The 19,138-nt window shown below is 35.4% G+C and overlaps 1 protein-coding gene across 2 annotated transcripts in view; it reads left to right on the top strand.

Annotated features, from left to right (window-relative positions):
• Positions 1-19,138, top strand: part of Cad87A (cadherin 87A) — an 890,323-nt gene that overhangs the window by 755,334 nt on the left and 115,851 nt on the right. For both annotated transcript variants that reach the window (XM_081726161.1, XM_081726156.1), the window contains exon 6: positions 3,274-3,408. In XM_081726161.1, coding sequence (XP_081582287.1) covers positions 3,274-3,408 — 135 coding nt within the window. The remainder of the gene's footprint in view (positions 1-3,273; positions 3,409-19,138) is intronic.

Here is a 19,138-nt window from a genome sequence, read left to right as displayed (position 1 = left end):
GTTATAATTAACACTTCAAGTTACCGGTAGTCTCTTGAAACAATCATTGTTTTACACTGACAAAAATCCGTTATCCGGACAGCGGTATATTGTACAAATATACGGAATCCTTATGTTTACTGTAGAAATCAGAACGGAGCATACTACAAGTTATCCATATGCTACATACTTTTTCCCTTAGATGTTACATCATGCCGTGCAAGATGTGCGACATCTAACCGTCTTTTGTATAGTACATACATATACGTATGTTAGATACGTCAGCTATATGTTACGTATGTCCATCTATATGTGAGATCCTGACCACCCATATACAGCTCTTTCGTTCGTACGGAAAGTACGTTTATTCGGAACACTTATACGGAAAGTACGTATAAAATATACTTTTTCAGTTATCCTTTTGCTGTACCTTAAGTCCAAAAACTACAGGATTTTCACACGCACCCTACGTTTTTATGCACGCAACATACGTTTTCTTTCTCAGTGTAGTAGTATTACTAGTGTTTATTACATTTTTTCGTGAATCACACTTTTACAAAAAAAAAAATCCTAAATGGCATTATAGTATGATGGGAATAACACATAAATAGGACAATCTAGCTAAAGCCATGCATCTTAAAGTTGCTTTGATTTACAGCATATTGTTCAAAAGCATATTCCGTCAGATAACATAGTCTACATATTGGAATCCAGATCGAGAATTAACACAATATTAAAAAAAAAACTTTAGAAAAAGCATAATATAGGTGTTAGTTGTGCTATATTCAATAACTTAAACTATAAATACAAAGCAACGTTTGCTTTTATTTTAAAATACCGGTAATGACTGTGTGCAGTTTCGCCAACTAACTGAACATATGAAGCTAATATGTTACACAGTTAGTTGGCGAAATTGTTACACAGTTATTATTATTATAAAGTTGCTTTGTTTAGTGATTTGTATTTCTACTTTAAGTTAAAAGGTGGGTTAATCTTCTTAGGAAAACGACAGTATGCAATTTCGAAGAATTAAGACTGGTTAATTAAATAATCTTATGAGGTTAAAATATTATGGTACTACCGTTTTTTTAAACACTATGATTTATTGGAGAAAAAACACTAGAAATACATTCAGAATACACGTATTTTGTAATAAAAAGTACTATCATTAAAAATAGTTCTTTTTATTGTAATAACCCCAAAATAAACAAAATTGGTGAAAAAACAAAATTCAAAAAGTAGTACGTAACAAAGGGAGGAGGGGTTCGGCCTTGCGTTACGAAGTGTGACAAGGGTTGGGAAGGGGTCAAAATTGGTCAAAAATAGCTTTACGTAATATAGGGACAGCCCCTTATGCGTTATTTTAGAGAACAAAGTAAATAATTGTCGTTACTTGCGTTGCATGCTTAGTTGGTTGTAAATTTCAGTATTATTAACATAAGGAATTCAAAGCACAAAGGGTGCCACTCATGGGCGCCCGAAGTAAATTTTGTAAGGGGAGCATCTCCCTGGTTTCTATATTACGTTTGGTATTTTTTATTTGTATTAAGAAAAATCTTAGGAAATTTAAGTTGGTTTCGCGAGCCAGGGGGGCTTTCCTCCCTTCGGGCGCCCATGGTTCCACTTCGACCTAACCTCACCCAACCTCATGCTCATGCCATCTATCCGATGTTTTGAGCTCACACTCACATCATGTGGACATCGCAGTCACTCGACTTCACACTCACATCACCAATCTGATTTAACGATCACATCATTACGACATCACCCTCACTTCGTGAGATTGAGATAAAATGAGCGTGAACTTTAAATTTGTGAGCATCGACTTCATGCGTTAGGGTACCTTTGCTGTTGTGATGTTTCAGACAAACTACATTCAACCGCTCGTACTTATACTATTATGTCTTTGTTATTAAATTGCGCACCAACATAATAGTAATCCAAACAAGGCTATTAAAATTAAATAAAAACGATTAGTTGCTATTATCATTCATTCTTTTGAAAATATCCATCTTATTCCTCGTGATGACTTCTCTACGCAGTGTAATTTAACAATTATATCATTTACAGGATATTTTTCAATGTTCCATTGCATTTTTTTTTTTTTTTAAGAATTTAGGGAACCCGAAACATATTGAACATTATTGAATTGTAAACTGACAATTCTAACATTAAGAGCACGGAGTACGTTCGCCATCCTTGTCTTTTAGCCCATTGATTTACATGAAGAAATATTTTTCTTTTATTTTGAATGAACAGGAATTTTGTTTGCTTCCAGTATTTTTCTTTCAAATCTATTTAAGTGTTCCTTGTGTCGTGAAAATTAAATTGTTATGTATAATTTTCAAATTTATAAATCAAATTTAAGTGATATTGAATTAATATATAATACAGACTTAAAGAAGATTCCCATTGTTCATCTCAAAGAGAAAAAAAGAATTCTTATCCATATAAACCAATAAACTAGAAAGCAAAAGGTGAAAATATTCAACACCGTAAGTTTGTGATACATTTTCTCCATATCATTCTATGTAGATTATCTTTGATATGTCGTTAACACATTGTTAACTTTGTGTTAAGCCAACAATTGAAATATTTTATTCATATAAACCAACCAACAGGAAATTACATTTAGCACCAGCAGCTACAAAACCTTTTCCTGTCATCTCAAATATATTTAAAATCTTTACAATATCAAGCAATTAGATTCGGATTACGTTCTTCTACAAAGACAATTCTTCTCAGAGTATAAACACCTCATCCAGTTCCTTGCCAGGTGGTAAAGTGCCAAGGACCGACGAGACGTTACCACGTTGGATTGAAACGGATATGCGCTGTATTAGATAGGATGTGGAGCAGTAGCGTAGCCAGGATGTGTGTTTGGAGGGGGGGGGGGCCCAAGTGCTGTTATAGGTACATATAGAAAAATTACAAACAAAAAAATTTATAAACATAAAAATATATAAAAAATTACAAACATCAAAGTACCAAAGTACATTGTCGGACCTCTTTGGGGGGGGGCCCGGCCCCTCCGGCCCCCCCCCTTCCCTACGCCACTGATGTGGAGCGAAGTTCGCCGGAAACACAAGAAATGCGTCTTCCTACCTCCCTAATGAATTCTAGACTTTTTGCACCCCAAGCACCACTTGTTTCAATAGCGATTGGAGTGAAAACAAACTTTTCGAGAAGGTGACGTCCTTATCCTCCCCCCCCCCTTTCTGAAAAGTAATTTTCTATTTACAATTTGTTTACATAAAATAAAAAGTATTTTATTCATTGTTCTTATTTCTCTAGTTTCCAGATGCCTGCAAAAAATTTGAAGTAACTGTAGAGAATGCATCGACTCGACATTTTCTGGGTTCTCTAGTCCTGAGTCAGCCATTGAATTACGCCGACAGACAATTTTATCAGCTTCTTCTTGTGGCCACGGTAAGAATGCTATTTTTTCAATGTTCTTAAATGATGGCTTATGGTAAACAATGAAGCTTACAAATAGATTCTGTTTTTCGTATAGTTATATTTTGCTTTATTATTATTATTATTATTATTATTATTATTATTATTATTATTATTATTATTATTATTATTATTATTATTATTGCCTTCAAAATTTTTGCCCAAATACATTTTTCAATGTATTTGTTTATAATGGAAGTAGAGTTGTGTTACCGCGAGTTGAGATAATACGTTCAAATTGATTGTTAGTGTAAATCTACGTTTAAAAAAATAAAAGGTAAATTTTCCCTGTCGGTCAGCGAGCTTTGAAAATAGAGGTCTGTAGTGTACATATGAATGTTCAGTTTAGTCCCTCATAGGATGCAAGAACTAAAATGCCAATTTCGAGGAACAATAAAAACAAGGATTTTCAAGGGACAAGCAACTTTCAAAGAATGCACTGAGTAGGGCGGCATTCCTTTGAAATGAATTGGAAACATTTTGCGCGAGGCAACTACGAGTATAATTAAAGTTGGTTTGAAAAATTACAGGACAGCTATTCTTACGTATGGAATGCAGAAGAAAACCTAAAAGATACACTGAAAACATGAAATATGAACAAATACGCAGCTTTTCTTTGTTTCCTTAAAAGTGGCGATACATTGGCAGTCACTCATTGTCAATGGTGATAGTTTAATACCACATTTTACACTATATTGTTAACCAACGTATGAGTATTATAGCTATCTTGAAGTAAGTGAAGTATGGTACGGCGTACCGTTGTGTACTTCAACAAAAGCAACGGTTAGTTCTCTTCTTGGATTTTTAAAGTTGAGTGTCCTTTTCCAGCACCGAGGCTATGTGAGCGGGATCCGAATTACTACCGGATTTGAATCTTAGCAGGCGGCAGCCACGCGGGGATTTACCGGGTCCAGACCCCCTCCCAAAATTTTGTAACTCCAAATGTATGTATATACTTCCTCTGCAAAACTATGCTTGATTAGCAGAGAAATGGTTGGTGCATTATAAACATTTCATTTTACACTTCATTTGAATTCTTTTCTTATGAAACAATCTAGTTCTATAATTTTCTCTGATAATATAAGTGGCAAGACATAACAATTACTTATCGTATTTTCGGATGCAAAATAACACCTGTTCAATACTATATAGGCAAAGTGTTTTACAGTTGAATCCTGAAAACTTTGGACCCCTCCCAACAAAAATTTATGGGTGTGCGCCTGATCCTAAGCAAAAATATCCACCAGAAATCGAACCCTGCATCATACACACGATCACGAAGGGTCACGTTATGTCCTTTACTAAAAGATGTTCCAATGCAGGCTTCTCATATTTTAACCTCTCCCCCTAGAATTTTCTGGAAGAAAGCCGGTCTTCTTATTGCACCTTTTTGCGTGCAAATGGTCTGCTAACTGAGGAGAATCCACCTCACCATGAAGGAAGAATTTACACATTCCAGAAAATGTTAATAATTAAATATTTCCAAAGGATAACAAGTCTTACTAAATTTTGTTTATTGGTTGTATTAGGTATCTATTCAGACAATAAGGAATCTTAAGTAGATTTTGACAAAATACTCTCGTGGTCCACTTTAATATTCTAGACTACACCGCAGAGCTCCGTCGTGGCCATATGATTAACGTTCGGCGCGGGAGACCCGGATTCGAGTTCCGGTGGGAGCTCGTGTGGTTCAAGCTTCACATTAAACTGTCGGCGTTCAGAGGACGCTAAGTTGCAATCCAACCAACTAATTAGACTACACCTTATATTCAAATCGCAAATCATATATGTTATACAATGAAATGTTTTTAATTCTTTCTTACTAGCAGAAGTACCCCTTTCTTCGCATGGAAAGAATAATATTTATGCAAAAAACTTTGACTATGATTACATTTCTGGGTTTTTGGCACCTATGGCCATGCTGACGTCTCTCTGCGATCACACTACAGGCATCCCAGCTTCTTCACGGGCGCCCCATTCTGTGACGGGAAAAATAAAATTGATGCAAAAGAATTTTAAAAAATCTGAAAAAAAAATGGTACCTGGGACACACATGAATCGGTTGGGTGCCTTCCTCGCATGAATTGCAACTCATTGTATGTACAGTATATGTATTATAAATTTTGACTTTTCCCCTAATCCTCTCTCGAATCGAAAAACGGCTTATTACGCGATTAGATTTGGTGAAGATGTATGTATACAAAATGTGGTGGCTCTAGGCGACTCTTTCTATGCAAAAATCTTATGACAGACGTACACATATATTATTTTATTATTATTAATGATTATAAAATTGAAAACCTAAAAAATGTTCTTTTTATTTAAAAAGCGGTTGATTCAGTAATTCAATTGAAAGTCTCTATTACTGTAGTTTCAAATTTCCTATACTAAAACGATATCTCTTGTGAAATGATTGGCAATATAATTGGTTCTATAGATATGTTTCCATATTTTGACACTGAATGAAAGTAAACATAAGTCTGTAGAATTCATATTAGTAATATTTCGAACGCCTCTGGTTTGGTAGATCTGTTCTTCCATAGATTTATCAGAAAATACTGTCATTGGTTTACTACACACTAATTATGTTTCACATGTTTTAGTAGCGATTCTAGTTATGAGAAAGATACAAAGATAATTTAGTGATTTCTACAAAAACGTACAGTATTTTACACTTATTTAACTAGAGAATTATAATTTATTGTTTAGAGAAAAAAATGTAATCTAATTCGAATCTGACATTACACATTGCTCAATAAACAGGAAGCATACACGAGTGAATACAAAATTTATGTCTGTGTATATACACATACAGAAACACTTGGATATTAATTGAGTGAGGAGCGCCACTATCGAATAATGAGGCTATTTTTGGTTTATGTTGCAGTTTCTAAATAGCAAAGACCTGGCAAGTTTGAGTTGACATAAAGCTTGTCTAGAGAAACCCTTCCCACAACTTGTTTATCTCAACTGTTATAGGGCGAAAGCGGGGAAATCATTGGGAGAAAGCAGTTACTATTTTATCTAACAACTGAAGCCTTATTCATTAATTTATCTTGTCTCTTGAAGAACGTCGTTTTCTTCAAGCATCTGGATTTTATAGAGACGTAAGAAAGGGGAAAAAAGAGAGAAAGTGGAAGAAAAATAACGTTATCTTGCTCCGTCACCTTTTCACTTGGTAACGTATCGTATCTCGCCTAAATTTCGTTTATATTCTTTTCCTGTCTGAGTGACAGCAACGAGAAGTCGAGACCGCTACGAGATTTTCCCTTTTTTAGAAATCTCCTCACTCTTGTGCGTTCTCTATCTCCGATATAGCTTCTGCTTGTGACATTTACGTCAACTTGTAGTGTTTAGTGTTCTCATAACTCATCGCTCTGAAATCGAAGAAACCAAGTTTATCTCATGTATACTTTCATAAAGTACAGGCTTGTCGATTTAATATCTATTGCCATAGATTTTTTCCTACATAGAAAATACAACTTTTTTCTTTTTTCTTCTTTACAGTTTTCGCACAAATTCTTTTAAGTTTTATTTTTCTGCTGTTCTTTGACATTCCAGGAAGCATTCTCTTGAGTAGTCAGAATTAATTACAGGACAAGTCATCTACGGAAGAAAATGTATTGTCTAATCTTGTACCATGATCTCCAGCATGATATTATTTTGTCAAGTATCTTGACAAGAGCCTTGCCTGTCACAGTGTCTGCTGAACAAAGCTTTATGGAGGGCTGCATGTCACGAAAGCGTTTTCCCCCTCTCTCCCTCCAATTTTCATTGGTTAAATTGGTTAAGGAAAAAGTTTACAATAAACTAGTAGGAAATACAGAAGCTGATGGCGCTGGTGTTGGTTTTGTAACTTATTTGATTTATCCTAAATTTCATTTACAATAACCTTTGACTATATTCTTCCTATGTAGATAACGAAGTGTACAGAACAGAACAAAAGTTTATTACTTTCTTCCTTTAAGATTTTTTTTCGGAGTTTAACACCTTTGTATAACTATAAAACTCTATAAGAAAGGCTTTTAGAGGCATCTAGAGGCGTATGAGCTGTATGAAGTGTACTTACCTGAACAAAGATCCAACCCATAAATATTTACACGGATTACCGAATGGGTCTCCCACATGGAAGGCGAAGATACTAACCATTCAATCATTGGAGAATTCTTCCTTTCATTTTATGCGTATAATTATTTGGAAGGAAAGATTGAAAACTAAATTTCTAAACTCTTTGGTGAGAACTTCATTGTAAAATATAAATACATGCTGGGAAACCGAATGTAACAAGAACCAAAAATATATTCTTGAATAATATGTTTGTAAATAGGAATGAAGTAATTACATAATTGTATAATTTGGGAAAGAATCGAAAACTAAAAGGGCTTCTTGTGAATAAAAGATGAACGTAGGTAGAAAACAGAAAAATGAAAATGTTTTCAGAAGGCGACGGTTAGCTCAGTTTGTCAAATACATTTTTGTAGGTATTTCATTAAAAACAAAGAGCTAAGACCTAAGGATAAACTTCTTTTCTTAATAAAGCCTCGAAGCTGTTCTTCTAATTTGACTTGAAGATGGAGTTTCTTTTTTACAAAAAATAAATAAAAATTCGCTTTTGGTATTTAATTAAAACAAGTCAACTCCAGATGAGACGTTCAACTAAGGCGTTTAAAAAAAAAAAAAAACTCTAAGATATGAAAATTAAGCGACAGCCGATCGTTTCAAAGGAGACATTCCTTGCATTGGAATGTTCGGATGAATAATCAGCTGAAGAATTCGTGACGTTAGTTCAATGGGGTCAACAAATGTTTATTTGTGATGTTGTATGAAGCAAATATAGAGAATGTAATGAAGCTTCGTCTGCCTACTTTAATTTATCATCAGTGGCTAAGGTTTTTGAAACCCCAATCTATAATCTTAGATTAAATAAGAGGAAAAATGTTGCTGAAAATAAATTTCTTAAACTTCTTGAAACAGTTTCGTTTTAACAATTAGAAAATTCATACCCTTCAGACATGGAAGCTGGACGATTTCTATACCTATACTCTATATCTGTATCTATACTGATATGTATAAAAGAGCGTCTGTCTGTCATCAGATCTTGTCATAGAAAGTAGTATCCTAGAACCCCCAAATGTTATAGAGAGATATCTTTATTAGATCTAATTGCCAATGAAGCCATTTTTCTATTTTCTACTCGAGGAGGAATTCAAAGGGGTCAAAATTAATGTAAAAATTATAAATAAAGTATGTATATGTAGTGAACCATAGTGTCCTGAGGTCGGCAACCCAGTCATTTTTCCTGCCGTCCAGTTTGCATACTATCTTTAGATTTTTGGATTAATCTTATTTTTCCCGTGCGCAGAACGAACATGCACGTGGCCCAAGAGTCAATAGGAACAATGTCGAAAATATATTGTGTTTTGATACTATATAATATTTGCATATCATTGAAAGGAAATTGGAGGGACAGAAAAACATGTAATTGGTGAATGGTATATAAGGATATAATCCTTAGTGAAGAAGGCAAAGAAAGTAGTGGATCCTCCTCAAGTCGTGGTGAATTCCTTTCCCCTTATGGGGATTGCTTGTGATGATGTCGAATCAAAAGATTGTTTCTGTCAAGTGCTGGTTCTGTCTTGATTAATAATGGTATTGAAATTCAGTTATCTGGTGTGATAAAACTATTCTGAAAATCGAATCCGATATGATTCCGAGGTAGAAGCACTACACGTTTTTAGTCATGTGATATCATTTTCAATAGACTATATTATTTTTTGTTTTCAGTCTAATATAGAGTTACTAACGCAATCGACCACCATGCTATAATGCCGGAGAATTCACATACATAAAACTGTTTACCTTTTGAAATTCCACTCCAGGGCTTGCCCTCTGTTTGATTATGCATTTTTTTTATTGTACTGTCATAAACAGTCCCATCAGAGAATTTTTTTCCTTTGCTAATTTCCTTTCATGTTATTTACAATTGGTGAATTCGTATCTCCTTTCTAATGTAGGAAACAATACGGTCCTAAACGCTGTTTTGCTTTACGTAGAAACATACGCGTAAATGTTTGTGTCGAAAAAGTTTTAATAGAACACTGAAACGATGCCTATTGATTTGATTCAAGTTACATTTAGTGTATGTAAAAGTTATATGTATCGAAAAGTTCCCACACATGATAAGTATTAAAATTCCTGACAATAGAAAATGCGTCGAAAAACATTCTTCACTTTCTTGGTACTTACTACTTTGTGCAAGTACACGTATTCCATTTATTGAGTGATTTGCGTATAACACTTATAAACATTTCCTTGCCTCGTTCTTGCGTTTATCCAGACCATCTTTGCCGCTATAGTTTTGTTATTCGTCATAGCAAGTGTATCAGTTGAATAAATTAATGCAAAACGGTATATCAAATCATTTTATGCACGTTGTATCTTTTGTGTCCAGTTAAGATTTACACAATCCGAAATTTAAGTCAGAAAGCATTCTTTAATATTTTTCAATTTGTAATCTGTTTATGGTGCGTAACGTATTAATTACCGGACATTTTGATCATAGTTCAGCGTACTTCAATAAGAGATTGCTATTTAGAATATAATTATACTTTAGAATGCGAGTTCATTTGCTTAGGAAAAATATAAAAGTAAATAGTCACTAATGGCAAAGTTATAAAATATTCCTGACTAGCAGCGTTCACCCCGCTTCGCTGCGGTCACCCCGGAACGCAATAAACGTTGTTACTTAGATAATTTTTACTTTTTCGCTTTCAAGTGATATGATAAAAACCATAGAAGATTGCAGTAAATGTTAACATTATATCGCCTGTCATTTATGTTAACCCGCCCCGCTTCGCTGCGGTCACCCCGGAACGCAATAAACCTTGTTACTTAGATAATTTTTACTTTTTCGCTTTCAAGTGATATGATAAAAACCATAGTAGATTCCAGTAAATGTTAACATTATATCGCCTGTCATTTATGTTAACCCGCCGAGTCACATGGTCATGCGGGTTGCATATAAATACGTTTATTTTTACCTATGATGAACTAATAACAAAGGATTTGTACGTATGGACACTTGAATGGTCAATTATCTCAAGACACTGGTAATTAAAAATTAAAGTGATATGATAAAAACCATCTAGGGTCCAAATCCTAATAACCCCCCAAAAATGAAAGAAATTGGTTCAGCCGTATTAGCGTGATGAGTTCACAAAGGATTTGTGCGTTCTCTTTTATATATATAGATAGATTTTAATTTTAAGAATCACGTGCAGTTTGTTATGAAGTGTTTCGTAAACTAAATCTATAACTTGTTTTGTGGGATCTGTTATTATAAGTTAAATACTGTGACACCGTTGGTTTCTTAAAAAAATAACGTATTTACGAACAACTTTGTTGGAAACTTCGTATGTACTATACACAGTACTGTTATTATATGCGTATGACAGTACATCTATTGTCCTAATATATAAATGATATATACATATCAACTGTACGTTGCATACACCAACATACTAATCCTAGATATCCTCCTTATATATGCATATTATAAGAATATACAGAATAGCCCACATAAAAGTAGCCCTCTCAGATAATACCAGAGACAAGCAAATAATTGTGTATAATTCTGACTAATTCTAGCCGACGCCAAGTATAGTTGCTTAGCTAGAATTTTCTGTTTATTCAGTTCTGGTTAAAAAAGAAAAAAGAAAAAAAAAAGGAAAAAAAGTTGTGTTAAGAAGATGGTGTTTATCGTGCAGTAGCGAATCGTGATAGTAGATGAATATGTACCGACTGGGTAAATTAAGAACACACGAGAAACCTTCACTGCTAGGCACTCAGGAACAAAACTACCTGCAAAAAGCTGGGTTTAGAACCTGTTTAAAAAATGGTGTCAAACTGGGTCTGTGGCAAATGTGAGTAGGCGGAAACCAAATATTGTCCAAACACCAGAGATCATCCGTGATTTTAAGAGCGGATAACACGAAGTCCGCAAAAGTCTACCCAGAAAATATCCCAGCAAGTCGGTGTGTCACGAACACGTGTCTGCGTGTGCTAGTCTCGGAAACTGAAATTATACCGAGTAAAATGTGTCCAGGGACTGAAAGAAGTGGACACATGTAAACGGATTGCATACGCTAATTGGTTATTCACAATGATTGAGGAAGGACGTTTGGAGCCCCTGTTGTACTTTATGTCCGACGAAACGTGATTTCATTTATAGGATTGCGTGAATGCGCAGAATACACGACACAGAATGCACATCTTGCACGAAACATTACTCCATTACTAAAAAAAAATTAGTATTTGGTGCGGATATCAGGGACATGTTTCTTTGATTCAACAATGAATAGTAAAATTTATCGTGGCTTCTTAAGACGATTTTACGACCAACTTACACCACAAGAAAAACTATATTCCCTATTTCCTAAAAGATTGAGCCTTATGCCACACTTCGCACGAATTTCTGGAGTTGGTGTACAAATTGTTTACAGAAGAGTGCGTAGTAAGCAAAGGGTTGTGGGCCCCTTGTTCCCCGAATTTGTTCTGGGATCTCTGGGGACGCTTAAATCAGTAGGTGTGTGCAAATAACCTCAACACTCTGACTAAACTGCAGCAAAACATTATCCACACCATTCGGAGCATCGCCCACGAAGACCTACAAACGGTGTCAGCCGTATGCTGCGACGTGCGCAGAAGTATATTGACTTACAGCATCTCTTATAACATGGAAGTAAGCCAGGGTTTACATTTTTTTTGGGGGGGGGGGGGCGGTATCCGGAATTACCACCCGGGGCTACTGTTAGGTGGGTCACTATATACGTTTCGTACTTTATTCTTATACATACCATCATGCTATATGTACATTTCATTCGGCTTGCAATGCACAGATACATCATCTATATTGAGGTGTGTCACATACAGTCTTGGACAAATATCTACGTTTGTTGCCAAATGATCCCTATGGTACGCCACTTAATCGCTTACAAGATATAAGTAAGAAACGCGCAGATTATTACATTATATTTTTCTGTCGTGCGCTTATAAAACCTTACAGAACACATTTCCTTATTTCAGTTTGACTACACATTTTAGCAGTACGGAATTTGTCATTAAAAAAAAAAAAAGATCCAAATATTTCTTTTCTCAAAAGACGTCAGTTTTACTGAGGATTCCATTTATGTCTACGTCGGATTTTTTGATAAATTACGCGTTGTAAATACCACTGGTTCATTACTTAAAAGTACTCCGTTCAACCGTAGTCGAAATCAACTAGCTCTGCCATCCTTTTGACTATGCTTAATTTATTTCTTGCTACTTTCGTGTTCCACCTTCTTCACATAGTCTACTTTTTCTCCACTTTTATTCTCGATAATCATTGGTGCAAACGCACAAGTTCTTTTTAAAATTATTTTGAGAGGAAGCTGCGTACTTCAAACTTGCTTCATATCAGTTTCAAACATGATTTCGAGTAGTCTTTTGCAGAGTATATTGATTAGTGATTTTGGTCAAGCCTATTTTTACTAAAATATTGGAGTTGATAGCCAGTGAGTTGAGATAAGCCCAAATTTTGCGCTGATACTTTTACAATTACGCATTGTAGATGTAGAAAATCTTCATACTGTAACTCGTATTTCCGAGAGGTGCACTATTTGGCCAATACCTCTTTAAAAGTATTAAAAGAAAAGAAAATATATTAAAGGAAGAGGTGGTGTTAGTAAGTGGTGATGCACAAAAGGGAAAAAATAGCATACCCTGAAAAATTCTGGACCATAGATTGGTTAGCTCTTTGTCCTGTTAAGGAAATGTTGGCAATATTAGCAGCGTTATTTAGAAATTAGAGTAATCAGTGTCTTTAACCCCATACAACTTTTCTTCTCGCAAAGAGAAAATGAATCCATGCGGAAACACCTGATCGGACCTAAAAAGTGTCTATTGAGGATCTTTATTTCAACTTAAATGCAATATGAGCAAAAAATTGACTTTCCTTAATAGAGTATACAAGAAACCGTGAATATGACTAGAACTTTGTATCAATAACGTAACTATTAAAATTTCCTAAAATTCCAATTAATGTAGAAAAATAGACAAAGGGTAAATTATTAAAATTTCCTAAAATTCCAATTAATGTAGAAAAATAGACAAAGGGTAAATTATTAAAATTTCCTAAAATTCCAATTAATGTAGAAAAATAGACAAAGGGTAAATTATTAAAATTTCCTAAAATTCCAATTAATGTAGAAAAATAGACAAAGGGTAAATACCGATTTTTATTTACCCACCTACTGGGTATTTACACAACTTATGTCACTACACAAAAAGCTATAATGAAATTTCAACTACAAAAAACGGAATAATTTTAGTTTGTTTTCATTAAGAAATTGCATTGCACAAAATTGAAGGGTTTGTTACTTGCAATTCCTTTTGTTTGTACTTTCATCTTTAAACAAGACGAGGAAGAAGAGAGAAAACGGACAAAAATTATTTGTAAGTTTGTTCAGATCCTGTGTCGTCCACGGTGTGTGTCTGCTTTTCTTGTTAGTGAGAAGAACAACAGTTTGCTCAAACAAAACAAACGCCTTCTCATATTTTCAGTCACACTCTTAAAATTGTGTCTTCTGTTCGTTTTGCTTTGTTTCCTTTTCTTTTTATATTTATTCTTCTTTGTCTTCCGTCCGTCGAGCGCAGCCGACACCGTGTTTGTGTCGAAGTAGCTGTTACGAAGTTTCCGAATACAGATGAGAGAGGAGAGTGAGTGTTCGTACTAGTGTTGTACACTTAACTGAAAACTTCCAGAAGAGAGATGGCGCTGCTGTTTCCCTCGAGACTACAACAGAAAAGAAAGCGACGAAAAAGTTTTATTCTCTGTGTCTCTTGTGTCCAAGTTCACACCGTGACCTCTTTCCTTCCGCCTCTTCGCCTTGTTGACTTCAATGGCAAAACTGTTGGACTTTTTCCTTGTGTGTTCGATTTTTCTTGTTTTATTTTGTCCACAAACAACAAAGTTTTCTTTCTTGCTTGTTGAGAACTTTCAATGTTATTCCAAAATTTACGTATGAAAAGTATGAAGTCCTTTCCGCGTGAGACGTCTATCGAACTTAATGTTCCGGAATGTATCACTTAGTTTAGGCAAGTTAACAGTAAACAGAAAATGTTACGATCTATATTGTTGTATTGGACGCTACTGACATAGGAGAAAAATAGTATTACAGTCTCGGTATTTAGAAGTCCGTCGAGATTAGAAAGGGGAGCTAACGTAATGCGGAAGAACTTTGGTTTGATTCCCGGTTGATATTTAGGGGTTGGGAGGGAAACAATTGCCTCATATCTCTAAGTTTGAGATATACATACAGATCGTTATAAAAACAACGGAAACATCTACCTGGGTAGATAAAATGCTACTTAGCAGATTAGTATGGCGGTGGAATATCTTTCGCTCTCAGAGTAGTTCTGATGCGACGTGGAAGGGAGTCATAGAGATCGTGTACGATAGCAAGTGGAATATTACACCATTCTGCTTGCAGTGCATCACTCAGTTCTAGGATAAAGATAGAGGCTGAAATCTGCGCCAGATTCGTGCTTCCAAAATGAACCATAGATGTTCAATTATTTCTAGGTACGGGGATTGGGTCGGCCAGGAATTGTGTTCAATTTCCTCAGATCACGCTGCAACAGCTCCAGGTTTCTGAATGGGCACATTGCTATCCTGAAATATGGCGTCCTTGCCCGGGAACAACAACTAAACAGCATTTTCCCCTAAAATTGGGACATGATCATGAACAATGACGCGAGCAGTAGACATCAGTACCAGATCCACTAAAGACCAGGATACTACGGCTTATAGCATCACAGAGCCACCACCATGTTTCACGATTGGACTGAAATACTGCGGATCATACCTTTTTTTTGGGTATTCACCATACATAAACACGGCCCGTGTTTTGAAAAGGTGAGTGATGATTCATCCGACCATATCACATTTCTAGTCATTAACAATCCATGTTGCATTTTCGCACCACCGTTGACGTTGTGCTAAAGGGCTATGATCCCTTATTTGTGTTTTTTCCTGCGGAACCCGACGCTGTATGTTCATGTCGTGTAACACACGGCGGAGTTGATTGTCGACACAGGCCATGGAAGTTCCCCCATCACTTGCACCGTAGTCACACGACGGTTCTGAGTGACAATCCTCTTTAATACTCGGCAAGCCTTGTTACTGAGACTTTTCTTCCGACTACTGTTCCTCTTCGATGATGTGGTTTTGCTGTGAGTTCATCACCTGAGACACTGTTACTCAGGAAACATTCAACATACTTATCTCTTTCATCACGCTTGCACCACATAACCGAGTGCTAACAAATTTTCCCTGTTTGGAAAGGTCGTCCATTTTACACTATATCCGTATGCTCAGTTCACTTATGTACTGCTCCACAGACAGTACGAGAGTTCCCCTAAAAGACTACCAGTCACCCCTCTGACCTTTGCCAACCCAGACATTTGACGTTTTTCCGAATCTAGGTGTTTCCATTATTTTGATAACCATCTGTGTGTGTATATATAATTAATAATATACAAGGAAAAACATGAAACTTCTATCAACCCTCACACCCTTTCCAAAGCAAAACCCGAAATGACGCTACTGGTTAAATGATGTCAACCCGGATGTGCTGAAAATGCCGAAATGAAATGCTAACACCAAACAACAAACAAAGAAATTCAGTTATATGCTTTACCTAGCGAAACTACTATAGAAGTAAGTACTAGAAGTGTATTTGGTTTCACTAACCAGTAGTCCTTTTCCTTAATTTTCTACTTATTTTAACATTCGCCATATGTTGTCTCTAATTCATTTTGAATGCATATGCAAATTCCAGCTTTGAAATTTCTGACATTTCCGTACTCTAAATACTTTTTCCTTAATTAATTCCTAGTCAATCTGAGCTTCTTCGATGATGACTATCTTTAAACCAGTTAACTCGAAGAATAGTCATTATCATTATTATTATTATTATTATTATTATTATTATTATTATTATTATTATTCTATATTGCTAAAAAATAACTTTCGAGTTGGTTAATTATCGCAGGCATTTCTTTCGTTCATACGTTAACTCGAATTAATCTAAATTTGCAGCTGAATTTCAATCTCATTCATACACATAAGACGACCGTCGTATGTTTGATTAGGGGGGGGGGGGTTGATTCGTTGTTTACTGGCGAAATACTCCTAACTTATAGCCTCTATCTTGCACGTTTATAAGTGTATACGGCACCGTGGATGAAAAGAAAAATAAAATAAAAGTGATAGAACCTAAAGGATTTACAAATGTAAATTATTATTATTATTACTATTATTATTATTATTATTATTATTATTATTATTATTATTAATATTATTATTATTATTATATTATACTAGTTATTTAAATACATACATGATTTAAAGTGACTCGCTGAGTCACTCATCAATGCTTAGTAGGGCCTACACTAACATGTAACACTTCCCAAGTCACCGATTTTGATAAAATTTGTCAGATCGATACTACACATGAAATAAACGAATAAGTGTTTTTTTTCTGCGGGAAAACGGTTTTAGGGAGCAAAAGCCTCTACCCAAAATTTTGAAAGCCGACGCCCGAAACTCAAAAAGAAGAGAACCGAAGTGAATGAAATTGTGCACAGATATTGTACACTTAAAATGAGGGAATACTTGTTTCATAATTTCCTGAAAAAAACAGTAGGGTGGGGCACGGCCTCTCCAAACCTTTGATCACGAAATATCAAAAATGCAAATAATAGTATATCAGAAATGCCTAAAGGACATGAAGAATTGCAATGAAACTTTGTGTAGGGACAACACGCAAAATATAAACGAATACGTGTTTTGAATTTTCTGCAGAAAAACGGTTTTAGGGGGGCAAAAGCTCCCATCCGAAAGGCAAGAAGTGAACCGAAGTAAACGAAATTGTGCATAGATATTGTAGACGTAAAATGAGGGAATACGTATTTCATATTTTCCTGTAAAAAAAAAAAAAAAAAAAAAAAAAAAAAAAAAACACGAACGGTTGTGTGGGGCACGGACCCTTCCAAACATTTTATCAAAAAAATATCAAAAGTGCTAATTACAGTATGTCAGAAGTGCCTAAAGGATATGAAGAATTGCAACGAAACTTTGTGTAGAGACATTACGCAAAAAATAAACGAATACGGGTTTTGTATTTTTTTTTCGGAAAAGCGGTTTTAGGGGCTCTTACCCAAATTTCGAAATTTGATGCCCGAAAGTCAAGAAGAAATGGACCGAAGCGAATGAAATTGCGCACAGATATTGTAGACGTAAAATGAGGGAATACATGTTTTGTATTTTCCTTTTAAAAAACTGTTAGATGGAGCACTGACTCCACCAAACCTTTGATCACGAAATATCAAAAGTGCTAATTACAGTATGTCAGAAGTGGCTAAAGGAGATGAAGAATTGCAACGAAACTTTGGGCGGGGACAATACGTAAAAATAAACGAATACCTGTCTTTTATTTTCTGCGGAAAAACAGCTTTAGGAGGGCAAGAGGCCCCACCCAAAATTTTGAACGTTGACTCCCGAAATGTTAGACGTATTCCCTCATTTTAAGTCTACAATATCTGTGCACAATTTCATTCACTTTGGGTCACTTCTTCTTGCCTTTCGGGCGTTAACTTTCAAAATTTTGGGTAGAGGTTTTTGCCCCCCTAGAACCGTTTTTTCCGCAGAAAATAAATAAAACATATTCATTTATTTCATGTGTAGTATCCTCCTGCCAATTTTTATCAAAATCAGAGTGTTACACTTCGGAAATGTTACATGTAAGTGGTATAACTATACTCTTTATTATGACGTAGGTAGGGGTAAGCAAAGTATTTATGGAATTCGGATCCTAAGAAAAAACAAGGGATTGTTCTCAAGAAAGAAAGAAAAAGAAAGAAAACTACCGAATCTCTTAGTCGCTGAAGCTAGAGGTATGGAATCCAACATATCACTTTCTTATTTGAAAATGTACAAACATAAAAGTAAGTGGTTTTCGAAAGAAACTGCGAAAGGGAAGAGGAAGATATCTCCCTTTACGTAAATGTCTTTCTTTTCCATGTATGTAAATGCACTAATTGACATTCTCGCCTTTATGTCGTTAACCAACCTGGGTTAAGCAAGTCTTACTCATGCTTTAAAGCCTAAGTGATATTTACAAAATAATCTTACGTAATATGCGAGTACGGTGGATTGGTAGTAAAGGTTAATCTCTGTTGTGCAGAATCGTCACTAGTTGTTAATCAGAGATTAATTCAGGGGAAACCCGTGGGAATCTCCGTTCCGAGAAACCATTCTCTTGGTACATTCTGAACATTGTAAATAATTATTAAGTCCATCTCCGAAAGAACTTATATTTTTCTGTATAAAAATGAATTCTATTGTGATCGATAAGGCAGTGGTGCCCACCCCCCCTCATGTCCATGACGCACCCCCCCTCAATTGTCTATCCGTAGGTGTTCTTCCATGAAAAAAAATCTTTTCGATTAATTTTTACAAACCCTCAAACCTATTTATATAGGTTTTTAACCCCCCCCAAATGTTTCAGTGACGCAGTTTGCGTCATAGCCCCCCCTTGTGGGCACCCCTGGATAAGGATTTATAAGCTTGAGAGAACAAACATGTATAGTTTTCTGAAGT

This window comes from Thermobia domestica, chromosome 1 (genome assembly GCF_964235325.1).
Source record: "Thermobia domestica chromosome 1, izTheDome1.hap1.1, whole genome shotgun sequence".
Classification (NCBI taxonomy): Eukaryota; Metazoa; Arthropoda; class Insecta; order Zygentoma; family Lepismatidae; genus Thermobia; species Thermobia domestica.
The sequence above is the reverse complement of the archived record's forward strand: the minus strand, read 5'-3'. Positions and strand labels throughout refer to the sequence as shown.